The sequence below is a fragment of the Trachinotus anak genome, unplaced genomic scaffold (assembly GCF_046630095.1).
Source record: "Trachinotus anak isolate AG129_WGS33_773 ecotype Australia unplaced genomic scaffold, CSIRO_AGI_Tana_v1 ptg000032l, whole genome shotgun sequence".
Classification (NCBI taxonomy): domain Eukaryota; kingdom Metazoa; phylum Chordata; class Actinopteri; order Carangiformes; family Carangidae; genus Trachinotus; species Trachinotus anak.
Genome location: NW_027273883.1, coordinates 21,238,458 through 21,260,734, shown reverse-complemented (window position 1 = coordinate 21,260,734; position 22,277 = coordinate 21,238,458). Strand labels below are relative to the sequence as shown.

The 22,277-nt window shown below is 42.6% G+C and overlaps 1 protein-coding gene across 1 annotated transcript in view; it reads right to left on the bottom strand.

Moving 5' to 3' along the window:
- znf407 (zinc finger protein 407) overlaps positions 1-22,277 on the bottom strand; it is a 146,980-nt gene that overhangs the window by 77,136 nt on the left and 47,567 nt on the right. The window contains exon 5 of the mRNA XM_071470007.1: positions 5,340-5,414. Within this exon, the coding sequence (XP_071326108.1) occupies positions 5,340-5,414 (75 nt within the window). The remainder of the gene's footprint in view (positions 1-5,339; positions 5,415-22,277) is intronic.

Here is a 22,277-nt window from a genome sequence, read left to right as displayed (position 1 = left end):
GTTTAGGTGACTGCAGACTCTCTGCAGCAGGGAGCACAAAAACACACACACACACACACCAAGGTTATTCAGGTAAACGACAACAAAAACGAACATTAAAGTATTGAGATAAAAACTGAGCTATGTGGTGAAATATGTGAAATATCTGCTGATTACCTTGACACGCACATGCTCTCACACACACACAACACATGCACAAGTGGAAGTTAGTCGCAGTCATATAAGAAAGTGTTTGGATTGTTACTCAAAAGCAGCGATACACAATTTATTCCATGCTCGTCCTCAGGGGCACTCATTCTTTGCTGTACTAGTTAACATCACACATTCAAAAGTGATGTTTGTATCCTGTCTTTGTTTTATAATCAAGATATCTCCACTGTTCTCCTGAGAATGAGCAGTTTTGGTGTGCAACAATCAATCGGCATCAATAAAATCAAACATGTGGGAATACTTCTACAGATTCTGGAGACTTTACAGCCATTTTTCCCACCAGGTTGGCTCAGGCCCCGCATCCATTAACTGAATAAGGGAGATTATAGATTCAGAAGCAAATGCACTGAGGAGCAGGGATAATTCAACACAAGTAACAACTTCTTATCATCGTTCCGAGTTCTAATGCAAAATGTGACGATTAAAACCTTTTGAGATCACTATAAGCCTTTACAATCAGACGCCATGCAGCCAGGTTTGTGTAAACTTGCGAGGACATGTGGTCCTCATAAGTACACAACTACAACAAAGCACACACATGCAGGCAGACAAAAGGACAAAAAGCCCTCATTTCCGCTCAGTGCCTGCAGTGAGGAGTGGTGGTGTGACTGAGACGAAGACCCAGTTGTGTCACTTTACAACAGTTCAGCTCTCTCTCTCTCTCTCCCTCTCTCTCCCCTTCTCTCTTTCTTTTTCTCTCTCACCCAGAATCTGTCAGATAGTTGGAGTCTGTCATCTCACCCATCCTCCCCTCCGATTCCTCTTCCTCCTCTGCCCCGCTGGGGTTAGAACGACATATGAGGCTAATATTAGCCTTTTATTTAAAGTCAGGTCTGACCAGTGTCGACCGTCACTCCGCACTACACTCATTAGTGGGAAGTGATTAAAATGAGATGCTGTGATTAGATGATATAATGGTATGGACAAATAACATTGTGTGTTTTTTTAACATGGTCTTCCTGTGTTTTTGTGGGTTTCCTTCAACATTAAACAACATGCATGGTAAACTCAAAGTAGACTCCATATGACAGGAAAATTTGCAGGTTTGTGACCAAAGGGAAGTAGTGCATCTGGCTTTAATTGCCTGTGTGTGTAGGCTGGCCAGCAGATTTTTTTTTCACACAGCTATGTTTACTATATACTGTCAGTTTTTACTTTACTTTCCTACACTTTTTATTTTTTATACTTGGGAATGGTACATCCTTTGTCCACAGCACCCGGCACTAGGCAATGCAACAAAGCTGACCACAGCCCTTAACTACTTTGGAGAGGTCAAGGTTCTGTCAAGTTTAAGCCACTCGACTAAAACAGAACAGTGGTACCTGAAGGATCAGAACTACCAGCCTTTTAAAAGCCATATCAGTGGGATTTGATCCTCTTCACAGATACCCACCCAAAATAACTTGGCATTTGAGGCCTAAGATGGATTTGGCTAAATGAAGCCTGGTGTTACCTGTGGCTAGTCAGGTTTCTTCCTCCTCCTGCTCCTCCTCCTCTCTCCCTTTGACTAACAGATCTCCCCAGCGTTCTAAAAATACCAGGTGAACAGGGCCGTTGAGATGGTGATGAAACTGCCTCTCTGACACTGTCCCACTGCAATCCATCTCTCCACTGCCTGCCAGCCAGCATATGTTTGCAATTGGCTCCCCCCAAACGCCCCCATCGCCTCTCAACCCACCCCCACTGGTCCCCAGTTGCTGGTTCAGATACCCCCTCTACACACACACACACACACACTTTTTCCCCATCCTTTCCCTCTCCCTCGTTCTCTCTCAGCTACCTTCCAAGTCTCCAGGCCTGGGCTTTCAAAACCGGTGCAGTTATCAATCACTGAGCCAGCACTGTCTCGTCAGAGCTAACCACTCATACACACACAGACACACACCTCCTCTCTTTTTCCATTCCCTTCTTCCTTTCTTTCTTTCATCTCGCCTTTCCACCTATCTCTTTGTCATCACATCTCTCTCTCCCTCTCTCCTTCTTTCTCCTTCTTCTTCCATCTTCCGTCCTCTGCTCCGTCTCTTACACTTGCCCAAATTTGTTCCACTTAATAAGCCCTCCCCACTGACCTTGTGCTAATTAAGCTGCACTGTGTTGGAAATATGATGGTTAATTAATGATGAGATAAATTCTGTCTGCAGGACTGTCAGAAAAATGATGACACCGTGTTTTACAGGTTTAAATAGAACAAACCTTGTGGCCGTCCTCCCTCTACGTGCACATGCACGTGAGTATGTGTGTGCTTGTGCACGTGTGTGTATGTGTGTCTGTACAGGCACATGTTTAAATGTGCATGAATGAGTGCAAGAAAAAGAAAGAGACAAAACAAGGGATGACAGAATGAGCTTGTGAATGTACAGTTGGTGTGTGTGTGTGTGTGTGTGTGTGTGTATGAACATATCTGCATGCAAGTGCACATGGGTGTGTATTAACATGCAGTGACTTAACATACAGTACTTCTATATGTCTCTGTGTGTGTGTGTGTGTGTGTGTGTGTGTGTGTGATGTAATGATGCTGTGTGGCATAATGCTTTATGGCTCAGCAGAGTGACGGGAGTTGATTTTGGCAAAAACACACACTGAGCTAAACACTATCAGGTAACACGGAGACCTTACAGCTCCATTCATGCCCAGCGTCCTCATGTGTGAATGTGTGTGTCCTCTGTGACCTTGGCTGTGTTGCTACGTTCAGTTACAAAAGCCAAGAGCACAAAAAGTCTTTGGGAGGGAAAGTGTGTTGCAGTTAGAGATGGGGAATTTTAACTATTAAATGCAAGTGTCATCGCAGCCATTCTCAAAAACACTAAGTTGTTTAAACTAAAAGTGTGCTTATAAAAAAATCATGTGTTATGTTTGTTGGCAGCATTGCTTATATATTCTAAAAAAGGACTGAAACATAATAATTTAATTAGGTATTATTAAAAAACAACTGAAACATGAAATAGAACAAGATAATTATATTATTGCTAAAAGCAACAAAGAAAAAACAATTCCCAACCCTGTGATAATATCATGAATCGTTATATTTGGGTTGAACTGTATCAAGATACTTTCTCATTATAGCATTATTGGGTTTTTATTATTGTAAAACTGTTGTCTAACCCTCATTCACTTTTTTGTAGCTTGTAGGTATAAAATCAACAAAATTGTGATCCATCATTTCTTGCATTGTAATCATAAACATAGTCATATGATGTAGTAAAAGTGGAATTAAGGACATGTACTAAACCTTAACAGTCCATGGACAGCACGCCACAAATATGCTCCATGAAAATGTATAACTGATTTCATGGATTTTAATTTGTTGGGGTTTTTTTTTTTTTTTTGTAAAAAACAGTTTGAGGTTGAAGTATATTGTTTGGACAGCTAATAACAGCAGGTTTTGGTGATATCTAGGTGAAAAGACGTCTATTATAACTGAACTAAACTAACGGGTATTAACGGTATTCAGTGAATACTTTTTCAGTATGGAACATATACAGGATTTTCATTTCATTTCAGTCCTTCATACATCACAGTGTTTCTACTGTGCAGGATGGAACCATAGTCCATCTTCAACCTGGATTTGTATATAGAGTCCACCAATACCTGAGGTTATGGCTGCTGACTAGGCACTTTTTTTCTTTATTAGTAATCATAATGACCTATTGTGATTACATATAAAGATAAGAAGTGATCACAAACACCTATTTCTCTTTATCTTAATCTTAATTATTGCCTTTTTATCTTACTTTTTCTTCACAGTTTTTATGTGGTAATGAAATAATAATGATAATAATAAATGATGTTTTTATCCACTATAAGTAGGAGAAGCATCTGCTCTGTCAAAGGGAAGAAAACTATCTGACCTGTTCATTGTTAGTGAAGCAAAAAGCCAACATGAGTTGGTACATGTCTTGTAGTGTCTGTGCCAATTGTAGCACAGAAATTGGACCTGGAGGTCACTGAGTCCCTGCTCAGTCAACCTAAACTGCAGAGGAGTGTGGTTGCAGTGGTTAGGTCACAGATGAGAACATACAGCACGTAGCTGTGAGTACTTAGTCTAATGTTGCTTGAGAATCGTATGGAGCTCCGTCAGATATCCTTGGATAAATAAAGGTTGCAATAACAAAAATGTGGAAGAAACAGAGGCTTGAGGCAGTTGAGGATATGAGGATTTGTTTCCATCTAATCCAGATGAACAGCTGACAGTAGGAATTTAGTTGATAATGTCTGCGAGATGGAGAAGCATCTGGTCGGGCTGCTTACTTCCATATCTGAAGCCACTTGTCATATCTAATACCACATGTTGTCAAAAGTATCAATTTGGTTGCGGAGTAATGACAAAGCGGGTCTGTTTCTATTTTAGAGGCTAGCTTGACAGATTGAGAGGTGTTTAACGTCTCGTTTTGGCTTGTCAGGGTGGGGGAGGGGTGGTGCTGGGGGGTTCACAACTTCATCTCCTCATCTTTCTTTCTCACACACATACACACCCACAAGCACTGACAGCAGGGCTCTGCTTCTGATAGACAGGGCCAAGCGGGAGACATTACACATACACAGAAACACACACTCACATGCACAGAAAAAAAAAATGGTAAAAGAAACATCATTCATCCTTAATTCAAGAGGGAGAGCAGAAAGTAAGATGAGGGAGGGAGCCAGATAAAGTTTGACAGAAAAAAGAGATGTAAGCAAGAGAGCGAGACAGGCTGAATGAGTGAGAGCCATTTAACTCATTAGGGAGAAGGAGGATCTCAAGTTATATTTAACTTGAAATTTAACTAGTGGGGACTTTTTGCTTTAAAAGCTTGCAGACCTCCAACGGGGTTGTAGGAGTCAAATCATCCTCCAAAATCTAGAATTAATTGCCTGCTGTATCTCTCACTTCAGTCTCCTGAAAACAAGCTCAGATATTTGACAGTCAGGATCCAAGACAGGTCAACAAATCTGAATCTAATTCCCCCTCTCATGTGCTGGAAATGAGTCTTTAAGATGAGGCTCCTTTTTTTTTTTTTTTTTTTTACTGACAAGCTTTTCTGAATAAAAGTCAGAAACATACTAACAATAATAATAACATGTATTCTATAATGTGTATTCTACCAAAGTGATTATGATATGCAGAGCATGCAGCTGTGTGTGTAATTTACCTCTCTTTACGCTGCCCAACTCCATGTTTTCCCAGTAGGTGGGTGCTGAGATGTTTCTTCATCACAAAGGCCCATCTACAAAACATAAGACAGAAGACACAAGTTAACCAAAGACCACTCTCAAATTTTGCGGAGATCGATGTAGTTTAGGAAGAGAGTTTGACTAAAAAACGTCTCATGCAAACTAAAATAGCTAAAAAACATCTGCATCATATGCTAGAAATAGAAATAAAAGAGACAGGTACAGGTCGATGGCCTATGCAATCAAACGGAGTACCTAAAGTAAAACTAAAGATGGATATAAACATACATTATGTTCTGTTTGTCATTGTTTCCAACACTGAGCTGCGAAGCAGAAAAGATGCGGTGTCTTTGTTTCGGTTACTCCTCTGTGTTTTCCTGAAAGATGTGTTTCACTTTAACATGAGGGACTGTCTGCTGCTTTTCCTCCGCTTTCTCACACTGTTCGACTTTTTCCGACAATTGCATGAGAACACAGCCCCATCCTTCTCTCACGTTCCTCGACTTTTCCCAGGAACAAACGCATCTGAAACTGAGTTTTCAGAAAAAAGCAAATGTAAGCTGTCATAAACAGGTTCATGGGTGGAATAACTATTGTTCTGTTAATGGATGACAGACCAGCAAAACAGACTAAATTTATATGAAAACTGGTTTATACCACAAGAGTATAAAGTTTGGGGCGTGTGTTTGTTTAACTAGCACCTTTCTGGTCAGACAGTAGAGTGAGAATCTACTCTACACATGTTGTACATCAACGTGTCACAAAAATATTTGCCAATTTGCAAGGATTTATACGCACATGTATCTATGGTGGACACAGTTGCACGCACACAGTCAAAAATACCGGGTTACCATTGCTCAACAGTGACCACACTGTCCTGACTTTGTCGAGGGCCCTGGGTTTACCGTGTCTCCTAAACAGCATATGAAAACATAATGAACGGATGACAGGAATAACTACTCTGACATCCAGGCTGCTTCACCAGTGTTTTCATCCCCTGGCCTTTTCATTTAGCACCCATCACTTCCCATTATTGTGTAACTGAGAGACAATGACCACATCTGAGAGCTGAGGACGGAGCTACATGAAAGAGGCCGAGGGAGTTGAACCGACAGTCATGTGGTTGGCACTGTCGCTGAGCACACTCGGGTCCCCGTCTGTGGTGCTCCTCCCATTCCTTCCTTTCTTTTCACTTTTCCTTCGTTCCAACTAGATCATTATTCTGTTTTCTCTCTGGCGAGCCCGTCTGAAGCTTTACTTCTAACTTTAAGAGTCAGTGTATCATAAAGCAACAGCATAATTATTTCACCATTTATGTCGCTATGTCAGCCATTGCGCCTCTTCCCCCAACCCCCCCCCGCCACCAACGTCTGGACGCACGCACACACACACACACACAGCTGTCCTCCATCCCATCATGGCCCCAGAGTCCCGTCCGTCATCGAGGCCCCTGAGGCCGACGCTAACTAACACCACCATATAAATATTCAAACGTTCCACTGTTTTGCCTCGTTATCATCACTCTACATTTTCTCAGTCCTCTCTAACTCAATCCATCCACCCGTCCAGAATGTTGCCTTGGAGTTAAACTGGGAGCGAGCGAAAGACTAAATCTTGTATACTCCAATCAGGGAGAATGGCAAGATCAAAATGCTGAGCTTCTCTGGCCCACTGGAAGCGCCTCTGACTGACGGCATCATCTATAAATAAACAAACAGCATAATTAAGACATTTCTGAGGGTGGGGGTAAAAGAACGAATCAATATTTTTGAGAGAAAAGCGCGGCCTTGGAACACTTCATGCGTGCTTGTTTAAGTCGTCGTGTTTAGACGTGGAAAAAAAAGAGCTTGCAAACATTTCTGTTAATTATGTATTACAGCTGTCCTTCATAAACCTAATTACAGAGTGCTGAAAGGCAACAGGGGCAATTTGCATATGTGCATGAAAGACAAGACATATGCAAAATATGATTTTAATTAGCATTCTTTGATAGCAAGGGGTACAAATCAAACTGGCATGTTGTGAGATTCTCATCTCGTCTATTTTTTTGCTGGATTATTCTCAGAGTGGCACGAGTGTTAGATGGGTAATGCCCTGTGGAGGCACCTGGCACAGGCTGCACACACGCACACGCACACACACACACACACACACACATACACGGGTGTTAATATTCACAGAAATGCACAATAACAACTTTCACAGCCCCAAGTAATCACACACAAATGGAAGAATATGCATAGCCACTATATGCACAAATGTGGATCCTAACACATTTACAATTAGCTATTCGCCATGTGATTATCTAATAAACACAAACTACTATTCCTGATAATATGAAGATAAAATGCAGGTAGTGCGCACACACACACACACACACACACACACACACACACACACACACACACACACACACACACACACACACACACACACAAACACATAAATACTGATACAAATTCAGACAAATGACAATTTTTACTCACAAAAAACAGACATCCACAAGTGCTCTATCTCTCATACGTACACACACACACACACACACACACACACACACACACACACACACACACACTCACCAACACACACAGAGATCCCATATCTAAATGTTAAAGGGGCAAATCCATTTGTTTAAGGCAGTGTGTAATCAGCCCCCTGCCCTTGGTGTGTGCGCATCCTCTGCCATCCAGGTCAAGGCCTCAGCTTGTCGTCCTGCTGCCTTGGGCTGCATCATCAGCCCGAACCATCAGCCTTGATGGTTATTGTAACAAAGGGATACTTTAACATGCCATTCATCCATATCAATTCACTCCCCCCCCACATGAATTGAACTAATAAGGCTGTGCCTCTGCCCTCCAGGGAGGCTCATAATATCCATTGCAGATATGAAAAAAAAGAAAAAGAAAAAGAACGACAGAGGCTCTGGTGTTTCACGTTCGACTTTCCCTTCAGACTAATCGGCGCGCCACAGCTCGTTAGGTCCGTGACGTGCCGGAGCTTTACCGATAAGCAGGGGAGACACGGCTCAATTACCCACAGTTACAATCTTTCTCTCTCTCTTCCCTCCCGCCGCCTGACGATGAAGAGATAACACGTCAATATTTGATACAAACAACTTCATTTGCCTAATGGTGTTCCTGGATAGGCCCATCTACAGGTCCGGAAGGGATGGGAGATCTAAGAAAAGGCCTGGAGCAACACCCGGCTTAGATGTACCGCAGCCAACCAACCCCCCCGCCCCCCAAATCACGCGCAGCCATTCCCGAAAGCTGTGCAGAACAAGGCAGCCAGGTCAGACCCGACACACTTTTTTCTTGAGTTACTTTCTGGTTTCTTCAGGTTTTGACCTCAGTCGACCTTGAAAGGTAAAACGAGGACAAATACTCTGTAGCCTTTCGCTTGAGTCCGACATCATACCAGATGGCATCAGGTACAAGATGGGAAATGCCAAAGAACACAAAAGATTAAAGTCGATGGACACTATAACAAATCACTATATATGTGACTGTTCCTTTTCAGTCATTTCACTTCTAAATGTTTCATGCAAAAAAAAAAAATAAATAATAATAATAATTTTTTTACCAAAACCAAAAATATTTTCTCCAAGACATTTGAATGAACAATCAGACAAAAAGCAGGTGAACAAAGGTAAAGCACACAGCTGTTTGGTCCTAACGATGGTGGTAGAAGACAAAAGTTAAGGACCAATTGGCACAGTTTCCTATCATTTTTCCTTTGAAACCAATTGAACATCTAGTTTGCTGCCTGCTGTGCGCCACCAGAACGTGAACACATCATAGGAAAAGCTATGAGGTGAAAAATGAACCCAAAGTGGAACAAACTTCTGTATTGTAATTGGTTAAAAGGTAACTGAAAAGCCATTACGAGAGAGCTACCAGATGTAGGAACCACTCAACCCTCACCAGGCGAAGCTGCAGAAACCTGGGGAAGAAGAGGGGTTCCGTGGGGGAAAGATGAAAGTGGGGGTGGGGATGGGCTCTGAAGTTATGGGACTATGCTCCAGCTCTTTCTGAGGAGACGCACACACACACACATACAAGCACACTTTCTGCAGCGGTCCACTGGGCCCCAAAGAAATGAGTGTGTGCGGGTTCATCCAGCCTCCTGTGCCAGTCCTAATGATGGCCTCCACCTGCTGCTTTAATGTCACAGCTGGATCACCCTCCATCCCTCACTGACTCTGACTGCCATCAGCAGCAGGTAGCTCCTCTCTGCACACTCCTCCCTCCTTCTCCTCTGCCATCTCGCCTTCCTTCATCTCCTTTCACTTCCATCTTCGGTTTCTGCTACCACTCGTCTCAGCAATACCTCTTTCCTATCCAACTCTCTGGTGCGCTTTTTTTTTTTTCTCTACCCACTTCCTGCCATACATCCCTTCACCTCCTCTCCCTCATTTTTTTTTCTTTGTGTCTATTCTTTCATGACTTTCTATCCTTTTCTCCTTCTTCCACAGTGGAAGTTTTGCTATTTTTATTTGAACCAAACTCTTGTCTAGGGTAAGTGACCAAAGAAGAAACAGAATTATGGGAGATGCAGTCTTAATTTAGAAACACTGGTGGTGCCACTGATGTCAGTCAGTCGCACATCCTCATTTTTTTTCTAAGAGCATCAATGCATCATAATTCATTTGACAATTATCTATTAACAGCGGAAATGCCACACATATATTAGCACATTTAATGTCTGAGGATACTTCCCCCACGCACTATATTTACCATTTAAGGGGGAGGATCCATAGCATGAAGAAGAACATTTCACAATGCCACAACTAATTTACTCTTCTAAGTAAACACAATATGTTTCTTCCTTGTTTATTTTTTTATAAACCCATCCCAGAGAAGCGGAAAACCTGGAGGTAAGTTGACATGTCTAATCTGAGAGGCTTTGACAGGCAGGTGAACTGACAGAAGAACAGAAACCAACACTTGGCTGACAGCAACCCTGGAGCGCTGAGACAGCTGCCGACATGTCAGATAGACAGATAAACAGACAGGAACAAGAAGTCGAAAGATAAGACATGTATTGACAGACGGAGTGACTGCTTCCCTGACAGAGAGACAGACAGGCAGACATCAAGAATAAGGACTGAGGAAGGAGGGCTTCTGCTGAGTTTAATGGATGTTCTACAAGCAGGTCTGTAGCAGTAGATGGGGTGAACTAAATGTGGTGTCAAATTTGCAGATGTGGAGATAGATGGTGATGGAAAGACTGAGAAAGAAAAGCCACAGGAGAGAAAGAAGGGAAATAAAAGAATATGAAAAATCATGATGGAGTATCTAGATAAGTTGGAGTGAATGTGAACTCGGGAGAGAATCAGAGGCAAATGCAGTTTGTGCTGCTGTCGCTTTGTTTGACGGAAGCAAGGGGCGACTTCACATCAATATTGCTCGGGCTTCTAAGAGATCCGCTTATGGAAACATCCCATAATGTAACAGATATTGGGGAGGAAAATAAATAAATAAAACATCAGAATTGATTTTGGTTTTTTTTTTATTTATGCCCGTGCCAGAGCAAAGCAAGCACTTGATCTATTCTAAGATGATCTTGATAAAAATAAAAGAGAGGCAAAGTGTTTCTCTGACGACTGATCAACGTCAAGCCTCTCAGTGAAACAGACACCTCTCACTTATGATGCCGCTGCTGGAGCGTGCGTGCCTGTGTGTGCCTGTGTGTGTGCGTGTGTGTGCGCGTGTGTGTCCTCTAGTCTTAGAGGAGGTACATAAAAAGCTCACTTTGCCTCTCCAAAGGGGTTTTTGGATCATCTGCTGAGGCAGGTGATGGGGCTTGACGGATTGATTGAGGCGAAGTTCTCATCGACAGTGGCAGCGCCCCATAGAGTTCCCAGCTCCAGTGCACACTGTTCCATTAAAGGATCATTTAGAGGGAGAGCAAGTTCCACCTGCACTTATGCAGAGCACACCCTAATGTGAGATGAAACAGACATTTTCAAGCTCCGGGAAGGGAGGGAGGAAGGAGAAGAAAAAAGAGTTATAATAATGAAAAATAAAAATTCAGTCCCTTCCCAACAGCGCATTTCCATCTTCAAGAGAACGGCGATTGATGAAGTAATCTATTATTGATATCATCATCGTTATGCGCCGATGGCAGTTTCAGTGTTACGGAGCCCCCAGCTCTGAGCGTCATAGCACTGTTTGCATATTATGCTACTCAGCTTCATTATATTTTCTAATTAACTGCTTTAATTTGGGATTTAAATCCTAAGTGAGGCGAGAAACTTGAAAATGCTGAACAAGAAAGAATAATACTGTATTTGGTGTCAAGATGAAAGGAGAGGTGTATAAAGAACAAGGTGCAGACAGTCACACAAGTGGCTATAGCACTTTTCAGAATAGACTTGTAAGAGCTGGCATAATGTGTGGAATCAGCACAAATGCGATTCACTTTTATGGAAGAAAAAAAATTAAAAAGAAGACAGAGAGAGAGACAGAGAAAACAGTATTTGCTATGAAGACAGAACATGTCCCGAGAAACATTTTAAATGAAATACAGAACATACTAAAATATTGCTGTGTTACGAGGAGGTGAAAAAGTCTCATTTTACACAACAAAACAAAATGAATCAAAAATGCCGGTTGTTAAAGGCTGTTAGCTTCTCTTGCTAATGCATCTCTCTCTCCTTCCTTCCTTCCTTCCCTTCCTCTCTGCAGTGCAGTTAAAGATATGAAAAATATATGTGCCCCCCCCCCCCCCCCCTCCTTTCCACTGCACCGTGTTAAATCATTAAAGAGAAGTCCTGCTCATTATCTCTCTAAACAAAACTTCTCTTAAACCAAATAAATCACCGTTGCACGGCGCAGCTAACAGCCGTGAAGGGATAAATTACAAAGCGCCTCACTGGCAGCGCTGGTATTTTAAAAAGCTTGCTGCACAATTTCTATGATGTGCAGTAATTTGTAATGCAGGTTTCCTTATGTTTATAAGGTCTCTTCAGGTGTGTGTGGTGGATGCTGGGAGAGGAGGTGAAGGGTGGGGAGAGAAGAAGAAAAAAAAGAGCCTATTTGTGGTTTTTATACTTTCAATATTGTTAAGCTTGTTTTGCCACTAAATCTAGCACTAAGCAAAAATTTTACATCCCTGAATATATTTTTATCAAAAAGATGATCTAGCGAAGACAGCAGCAAAACATGGTCACAGCCAATAGGGTTTGACTGATGATATTTATAAGCTTGTCTTGAGACTGGATGTTTGGATTAAAGGTTACAACTACACATGACATGTTGCATAAAATACTGCCAATAGTTAGCATTTTGTGGGGATATTAGCATTAATAGCGTTAGATTCGATAATTTATGGTTTAAATACTGTTTTTCAGCTGGGGGGGGGGGGGGCTTTTGTGGGCTTCTGTGAGGGTCTTGTTTACAAATGAAGTTGTTAAATGAAATCCTTACTCACTGTCTGAATGATGGAAAAACAAGAATATGGTCAGACAAGTCTCCACATTATATCAGAGGTGCTGATGTTGGCATTATATTTATAATCAGCCAGTCAAACTGATACACTGGTGTAGGTGTTACCTGTTTTTTTTCTAGATGACCACTGCCATTAAGGCTGGCTTCATTAAAACAGGAACCTCATCTCCTGTTAAAGAGTCTAATTGAGGGGAACGACACCAGCCAGCCCTCTTACCTCCATCCCCACCTCTGCACTCCCTCTGCTCCTTTAGGGACCAGGAGCTGTGATGAGCCCACCCGCCCCCGACCTCTCTCTGGCCCCCAGTGGGCAGATTAAACCGTGGATAACAGGGCTGCACTTGGGTCCGTTTACAACAGCAAGCCTCTCCTGTGCCTCTGGGGAATAAAATGCAACAGTATTCTTGACACCCCCCTTAAAGAAAAAAAAAAAAGCCCAAACATGACTAATTCAGTCTGTTTACTGTACAGTCCATCTGCCTGTCCTCTGAGATCAAATTAAATGTATGAAAAAGCAAGTGAGGAAGGACTGAGTGAATAACAGAAGAAGAGACAGGGAGAGAGATATTCAAATAAATAATTAAGTCCCGGAAATAATAGTAAAAGTAGAGGGTCTATAATAACAGGCTGTATTCATGACGCTCACTCTACAGTGTCTTAGTAAAAATGCATGCCACAAGTAAATTCAAAATCAAACACATGTCAAAAATTCCAAACTATGGCTCCTCAAAATAAGGCAGAGAAAGCAGGTTTTGGTAAATGAACGGATGCCAGGTCACCCTGTTCAAACCTGAGCAGACGGAAGATGCTAAGAATGAGGAGAGAGAGGTGAGAGTGAAAATTGAAGAGAAACAAACAGAGAAGACAGCCTCTAATTTCCAGCGTTGTTGTTTTGGTGAGTGGTCTCACACATTAAAAAGAACTGAAGCAACATGACAAGCCAGAGTTGTATTTCTCTCACTATAGTTTTGCTAAAGCAGATAATCCATAAAACATAAGGCCTCCGTATTGACATTTTTCCTCAGCCAGCTGAGTGAAGGGCGTAGCTGGGATGTCAGGCCTGTCTGTCGGCCAGCTACCACTCTCATTATCCTCGCGCGTCTGTGAAGGGCAGCTAAGGTCACACTCCAGAGGAGCAAAATAAACCGCTGTGGTGCTAATGTACTATTCAGCATCATTCCTATCAAAGGCTGACTGTTAGGCTCAAAGCAGCAAAACTGTTGATGGGAAGATTGTAAAAAGTGGAGGATCACACTCACTGTGGCTAGAACTGCAAATGTGACATCTGCCGTTTCCTCTAGTTGATAGAATTGAAAAGTACTTTCTCTCACCCAAGAGTAAGTTTCTGAGTATTTGCTCAGAGGTTCGGTGAGGTGTCCAATGTTTCAGATCACATCAAACAATCCACTTTCTGGAGATTGAGAGCGAGTGCAGCTTCGAAATTTACACAATGCACTGTTCAAGTGTTATTATAGATGCTGTTGCCTCCTACTCATAGCTAGTGAACTTCTACACCTCTCAGAAAGTATGCACACACGCACACACGCGAGCACACACACACACACACACACACACACACACACACACACAAAGGATGTCTTTGTTTGGCTGTTGCTGCCGTTGTCTTGACACCCACCATCTGCCGCCCCGACAACAGAGAAGAGTGAAGAGAAGAGTTTCTCTCTGGAAACTCGCCCTCCACCTCACCAACCCCACAGCACCTCCCACCCCACCCTCGACAAAAACACTCCGAAGGTTTCACTCAAATAGGCGCTGGCCTCCCTCCCACTGCTGGCGCTCTCTGATGTTCTACAGGTTGAATCACCGCTCTATAAACAGTCAGTTTCTACCTTTTCTAATGCCTTGTGTAAGTCTTCACTGAAACGTCTAAAGCGGTAAACGCACACAAACGATTAACTGTATGAGCCTTTCAAAGATTTCTTTTTTTTTTTTTTTTTTTTTTTTCAAAGGCCTTGTGAAAACTCCAAGTTCTCATTCAGCCATTTAATAAAGCCTCGTTTTATTGAAATGTGTGTGAGTGCGAGTGGAGGGAGGCGGGAAAATTGCAAAGGTCCTCCTTAGTCACCATCTATAGACGTGAGATGTATCACAGAGAGCGAGCACTCAAAAGTAAATGAATAAATAAATAAATAAGTAAATAAAGTATGCTATGCAGATGAGGGTGACGAAGCCTCCATCTCGGCCTATTCTGCGATGCACCGGCCATTCATCACCTGCACATGCAAAGCGCCGGCTCTGGTCCTTAGCATATTCGCATATTCTAATGAAGGCTTGCATGCAAATGAGGGCGACCTTTTCCTTTTGGCTTTTTTTTTTTTTTTTACAACTTTACATTAAGAGGAGGGGAGTGGAGAGTAGTGGCTGTAATGGCTATTACAGCGTGTGTGTGACGTTGTGATCTAAACTCAGGGACGCTGTAATTAGGCTAATCTATTACCAGGCGGCAGCTGTCAGAGATCTTTATGGCAAAGGACGGACTTGTCAGATACTTTATTTATTAAAACTGGCTGTGGATTTTCTGAAGTAATGGTCAGTTAGACCAACAGAAACACAGTGACATGGGCTTACACATGGAGAACACCTCAGCACTTCCTCTGGAACATGCTGTGCAGCCTGCCATACCACTGTAGACTGATAATGGCTGCAGCCTGAATATTACATATTAACCTGAGCAACTGATTTCCACTTTTACACATATTTTCTGAGGGATTTATAATAAATATCGGCACAAAATTTTACAAACAGCACATCTGTGTCACTATTGGTGTTAGAAACCCATATCGGTTGGACTGGCTGTCCGTCTTTGTAAGCAAGTCCCTGACTCAGGCCTCTCCCCTCTCTATCTGTCACCGCTGACCAGCCAAGGGGAGGGGAGACCAGCCATCACCAGCCTCCCCTCTCCTGTCCACCAGGCAGGGTCCTGCGCTGTCGGCGGGGAGGCGGGAGAAAGTTATGCCTCCTTACTGTGACTTTGAACTTTCTCAGATGAGGCATAAATATTGAAATATTGAAATGAAAGATGCGGCAGGCGCAGAGGGGATGGGAAGGAGGTGGGGAGAGGGAGAAGTGGAGGGAGGAGGGGAAGGAAAATGGGGAGAGGGAGAGAGAGGGAGGGAGAGAGAGAGAGAGAGAGAGAGAGAGAGAGAGGATAGACGGATTGGGGGGGGAGAAGAGACAGGAGGCCCACTGAGAGAAGAGACAAGGCCCTCACCCCTCTGCCAGGCTGCATTCTAGCAGGCCGACAGTTATGGATAGGAAACATTACTGCTGCTGGTAATTAAAGCAAAAACTAATACTGTCTCTTGGATGAGGGGGTTTCATAGTGAGCATCCATTTGTCATTGCTGCACACTCGCCAAGGCCAGATTAAATCACACACATATTTAGTCCTGCTGTGCACAGAGGCTTCCTATCTATCTATCTATCTATCTATCTATCTGCTTGTCATGCTGCACATTGTTAGCCGATAAAATCCCGTATTTACTTTTGATTATCATCTGAATCATATTGTTTTCTATGTATCCTGAAGTCTGGAAACCATTAAAAGATCTTAGGGAAATATTAAATTAACATGTTTTTTTTTTAGTATTTTTATTATGATTTCTTCATGGAGGTGAAAGGAGGTAAAGATGAAAGAGTCAAAGTTCAGCAGTGAACCCTGTTGTCATCTTCAATCCAGAACCACTGGTATCAGCGTTCCAAAACACATGTAGGTCAGTTCCTACTAAAAACTCCTCAGTGAGGCAGTAAGTGACTGACTGAGTGACTGACTGCAGAGTGGCAGTGAAAAGGCCACTGGCTAAGGGAGGGTGTGTGTGTCTGTGTGTGTGTGTGGTGTGCAAAGACGAGGACGGGGGGAGGAGGAGGAGGGGGGATGCCATGTCACCAGACGGAGGGGATCGGTGACACTGAGCGTGTCACAGGGTGACGGCTGCACTCTGCTAGGACCAGCAGCCCCTCTAGCGCTGTCAGAGGAACCAGCAGCTCGAGATACTGACACTAGCAGCCATACTGACAGGCCAAACATGACTCGTCTCCACTCTCGCCACAGACGAGGCCTGACGGCACCAAGAGAAGGAGGGATGGAGAGATTCGAATTGGGGGGAAGGAAAGAGCAAATAAATACAAACTGCATCTGTGTCTGCTGAAGTGGACACACTCTGCACAGCACTGTGTGGGCCAACGGAAAATTCAGCAAAGAATTGATTGAAGGAGCGAAGGAGGCCCCCAGTGTCACAGGTAAAAAGACATAAACCATGGAGCCCCCAAAAAAGACTGTAGTTTTCCTCTGAGCTGACAGGTTGAAGTATGTCAGCCTGTTCTGACAGAGACAAATCAATACTCTGCCTTATTTTAAAAGTTACCAACAGTGACATGTCTTCATGAAAAGTTTTTTTCTTTTTTTCCCCATTTGTTTTCCGATTGCAAAATGACTTTTGCCAACTTGAAAAAGTTATTTTCTTTGTTGGCAAAACCACTTTGTTGTTCAAATATGACACAAGAAAAAAACTAATAGCTTTACAAAATGTGTGTTTCTGAGCATTCATCCCTGTTTTCAAAGGAAGGAACAAAAAAGAAGAAGAAGAAGGAGAAGATGAAACAATGAGGAAATGCAGAAACATGGTCAAAACAGTATCTGGATTAGTTTACTATCCCAGGAAACAACTTCACAGCAGCCATGATAGTAGCTAGACGATTCTGTAAATGTTAAGAAACACTGTTTTCTTTCTCCCGTAACCTCCTTCACAAGCGTCAAGGCTCCTCTGCCTTATTTTACGCACCAAAGCAGACCGTGTAACTTACACCTGACACGACAGGCTGAAACAGCTTAGGTAAGATTACATCAGATTCTCTCAGCACAACGTTGTCTCACCCTCACTTCTTAGTTAACTCCATGATGTTTTCCAATAAGAGGAGTTGTTAGGAAAGAAAAACATTTTTAGACTGTTTATATTCAGCCAGAGACACAGCACTGGGGGAAGGTGGAAGAAAGGAAGGATGACAATGATAAGATATAGATGGAAATATGGTGATTTGAGAGGAAAAACACGAAGGGGGAGGGGGGGGGGGATAATGCCAAAAGGGGAGAGGGCAGAAAACAGAAAGGAGAGAGAAAGAGGGAGGGGATGTAGAGGACTGGGAGAGAGAGAGAGAGTGCAGCAGCGAGACTGATCGCTGTTGATCTTCACGATAAGCGCTCCCGACAACTTGTGACCAAAGTGGCGCTTCGACACTAATCGGCCGTGAAGGCTGACCTGCAGCGAGGCAGCGCAGTTCAGATCGTATAGGGCCGGCACTGCAGCTCAGACGAGATGGACCCAGACAGGAGACATCCAGGCATCAAAACTCCCTGAGAAATTGCGACATGGCTTCAGCGCACTGTGAGAAGAACATAAGAGGAGGGAAAAAAAGCAAGCAGTGATACTCGGTGCTCTTGGCAGTCGAGGCAGACTTATCTGGCTTAAGATGAAAGGAGAAGGACAGAGGGAGAGGAGAGTGGAGTGAGAGAGTGAAGGGAAGTGTCTAGGGGAGGATGGAAAAATATGAGCAGAGTAAAAAAAAAAAAAAAAAAAAAAATAGAAAGATCAATTTTATTGACAATTATCTGTGAGCTGGACTGAGCTGAATTGGAGACTAACCTTGAACTCTGTGTGTTCAACCTCTGTGAGTCATATAGAGAGAGAGAGTGTATGTGTGTGTGTGTGTGTGTGTGTGTAAACTGTACCAACAGGTCTGAATACTCTCATGAGCAAAGACTGAACAGGTCAAAAGGCATAAAAAATTAGCTGGGGATGAAGTAAACACATAGTATATTAGATGTACACAACTTTAACACACTGCACATCTTTCTCTGGTATTTTTATAGGCTGTTTCTGTAACAGAGCAGATCCCTCACTGAGGGAGCCGCCCACTGAAACCAGCCACTAAATATCTTTTTCTTTGACAAGTATTACACACTATTAGTAGAACTGAAACTATTTAGTCAATTGACTGATTAAGTGATGACGATAAAATTAGCTGGCACCTAGTTTGATAACCTTCTTTGTTTATATGATGGACAACTGAATATTTGGAGGTTTTGCACAAAAATATCAAAGACTTCACATTGTGCAAACTGCGATGAGGATTTCTCATTGTTTTCTTAAATTTTATGGACAAAACAATTAATAGAGGAAAATCACTACTACTGTATTTGTATGACGCACTTAAAGAAGTACACACTACGACAATATCAAAAAACTAGGACCTCAAGATTTGCAACTTCAGCTGTGTGTATGGCTGGAAAATTTTATCTTATTATGGACTATTTAATTTTTTTTTTCCTGCTAATACACTGTCAATAATCTGCTAATGACTCAGTAAAGCATACACCCTAAATAGTTGTATACAGTTCAAGAAAAACTCATTGGAGCTGTCAGCCAGTCAGTCAGCACTTTAATTTACCACAAAATGAGCGTCCATTCCATACTCCCTGACACATGTCGGCCTTCTGCAGACATATTATACATTCTAAGATAAATATTTTCACGTTCACTCAAAGCAGGTTGTCCTCTGTTGCCAAGGTGCTGCTGCCACGACAGTCATGGGAAGGAAACATGAAGCTATATTTTATAAAGCAGGGAACACGTTGTTTATCCAGTCGTTAATGATTACTGGCTCCCACTTAAGGCACCGCATGCAAAAATGTGCCCATTGTGTAAAAATACACGGGATCTAATCATATCTGGCACCATAAATCATCTGTGGCTGTGTCCCTTTAGGACAATTTACAGCAAGTAAACACGAGCTAGGTGAAGAGTGGGGGTGGTGGAGATTGTGTGTGCAAGACAGAGTGGATATACATGTGTGTCAATATTTCATACCAGAAGTAGAAGTGTGTGCATGTATCCAAAGAGGACAACATACAGTAGTTCTGCCTGTATTTTATATAAGCAGTTATATCATGTACCACAAATGTTGATGTGATATCAAGAATGTTTTTGTACTGACTGATGAACACGTCACAAACAAACGGGGAACACAAATCTAACAGGTGCAGCAGAGTCTCACTGAAGAGCAGAGACCAAAACAAAATGTGGCTCAACACCTCTTCTGTGTCTGATAATATGCCAATAGGTTTAATAATGGCAGCTTAGTTCAGCTCAACCACCAGGACACAAGTGAGGTTGTCAGTCTGAGTATTCCTCACATTTGCGCGCACACACACACACACGCGCACACACACACACACACACACACACACACACACACTTTTCAGTTAAATCGGAGACAGAGGCAGGGATTCTAGAAATATTCCCTTATTGATCTGTTGTGGGAAGATGCTATCTCTTTACATGAGGAGCAGACCACTGGAGCCATTACATAAACACACATACACACACAACACACACACAGACAGACAAAATCATGTACAGACACACAAATAGTATTATTACAAACATGTGACACAAGGAGTGTATGCTATCATCTCCAAAAACACAAACATGCATGCTACATTTGCACATTCACAAAACTAACCCACCCGCAAACCACACACACACTTAACACACTGTCCGCAGAAATAAAAACTTACCAAGTACGAATACAGCAGTCTCTAGACACAAATACCACTCCACGCAATTACAAACCGGCCGAAGCTCTGTTTACTTATTTATTGATGAAGTTAATTGCTCGTTAAAATTGCACATGAATTGTTTTTGCACAAACTGCATAAACATTTCATGTTCTGTCTAAAGGAGGAAAGTTTGGGGAAAAAGAAGAGCAGGAAAAAAAAACAACACACTCCTCTCTTCACTTAACACATGTACACATCTTGAATTCTTCACCATAACAAATTGCTCATATTTATTCTGCAATGCTGAAAAATTAGTTATTTTAGAAAGGACTGGAAGAGCAGTTTTTTTTGTTTTTTGTTTTTTTAAGCAGCACACCAAAAGGACTGTCTGGGAGACATGCAGCACTGTGCGAGCTATTAGTTCTGACTGCTCGAGCTTCCCATTCCTGTACTTACAGTATACCGCAAATAGGACCATCACTTTTCATTACCTGCTGTTTCCAGCAGAGCTTCACTCTATCATTGCCACGGCATGCTAATGTAAAGCAGGCTACTGTCATGTAAATTAAACTGTTTGTTTTGTTTGCCTTCCCTCCTTCGGCTGATTGTCAGAGCGACTTGCCAGGAGCAGCAGGTGTGTTTGTTTGTTTGTGTAGGAGTGCACCGGTGCGCCGGGTTTGCTGTTTGTGTGCCGCGGCTGCTGCTTTATGCACACAGGCTCCGGCTGCACAGCAACAAGTGAGCTCGGGAATGTGTGTGTGTGTGTGTGTGTGTGTGTGTGTGTGTGTGTGTGTGTGTGTGTGCGTGCAAGTTGCGGAATCTGAAACACAGAAATGACACACCACACACACAAACCTCCCAGTCAACCAGATGTGCTCCTGACCCTGAGCTCAGCCACTGAAATGCAAAGTCGGATGCCTACTTGGTGCTCTTCCCCCCGGCGCAGGTACAACCAACTGTCACAAACAATGGGGGAATATGCATACCGTGGGCTAGGGTTTGCTACAACATGCTCTCAATGTAAATCATATTTTCAAGAGACAAGCCAGTCAGCCACCAAGTCAGCCACCCAGCCAGTCACCCAGTCAGCCAGCCAGCACAGCGCTCTGCTTTACTGCAAGGCTACTGCCACTGGGTAATTGACAGTGCATGTTAAAAAAAAAAAAAAAAAAAAAAAAAAGCCTGTTTACAACGATGCCTTAAAATATGGAAACTTGTCCCCTGTTCATTTGTTGACACAGTGAAACATCAAACGCCACTAAAGAGAAATAAGAAGCCTTCATGATTCCTCATTATGAGACAGATGACAATGACTCCCATCTCTAATTGGACAGACGGGGTTTTTTGAGCGTCGACTGACATGTGTTAACTAGATAAACAATTCTTCAACATCTGCAAGAAGTGTAGGAAGCTACAGTTTTCCTCGCAAAACAGAACAAGCCAACAGCTTTGAAACACTTTCTGCTTAGCTGCAAGGGCGGGATGTTAACTGGAGAGATTTTTTTTTTTTTTTTTTTTTTTTTTTTACGCCTAGTTGGTTGAGAGTTATTTTAAAGCTTGGAAGGATTTCAAGTTTGTTTGGTTGAATAAGAGCACAGCAGTTGGACAAAGACCTTGTTGAGAAGGTGGTTTCTCACTAGGTTTTTCAACAAACTCTTCCCTTGGACTCAAATTATAATTCAACCAGAGCAGGTGTCATGCATTATGGGTAAAACCCACAATGTACTGTGGGTAAATAGGTAAAGCACTCCAGGTTCAAATTCATCCACAGCCAGGAAAATCATTACACCTACAAAAAACTTTGATTAAAACGTCATTAAACATCTGTTAATTCCTACATAACTAGTTAAGTTCAGAGGGTTATCAAGTTCGTTAGTTGACTGCAGTTGG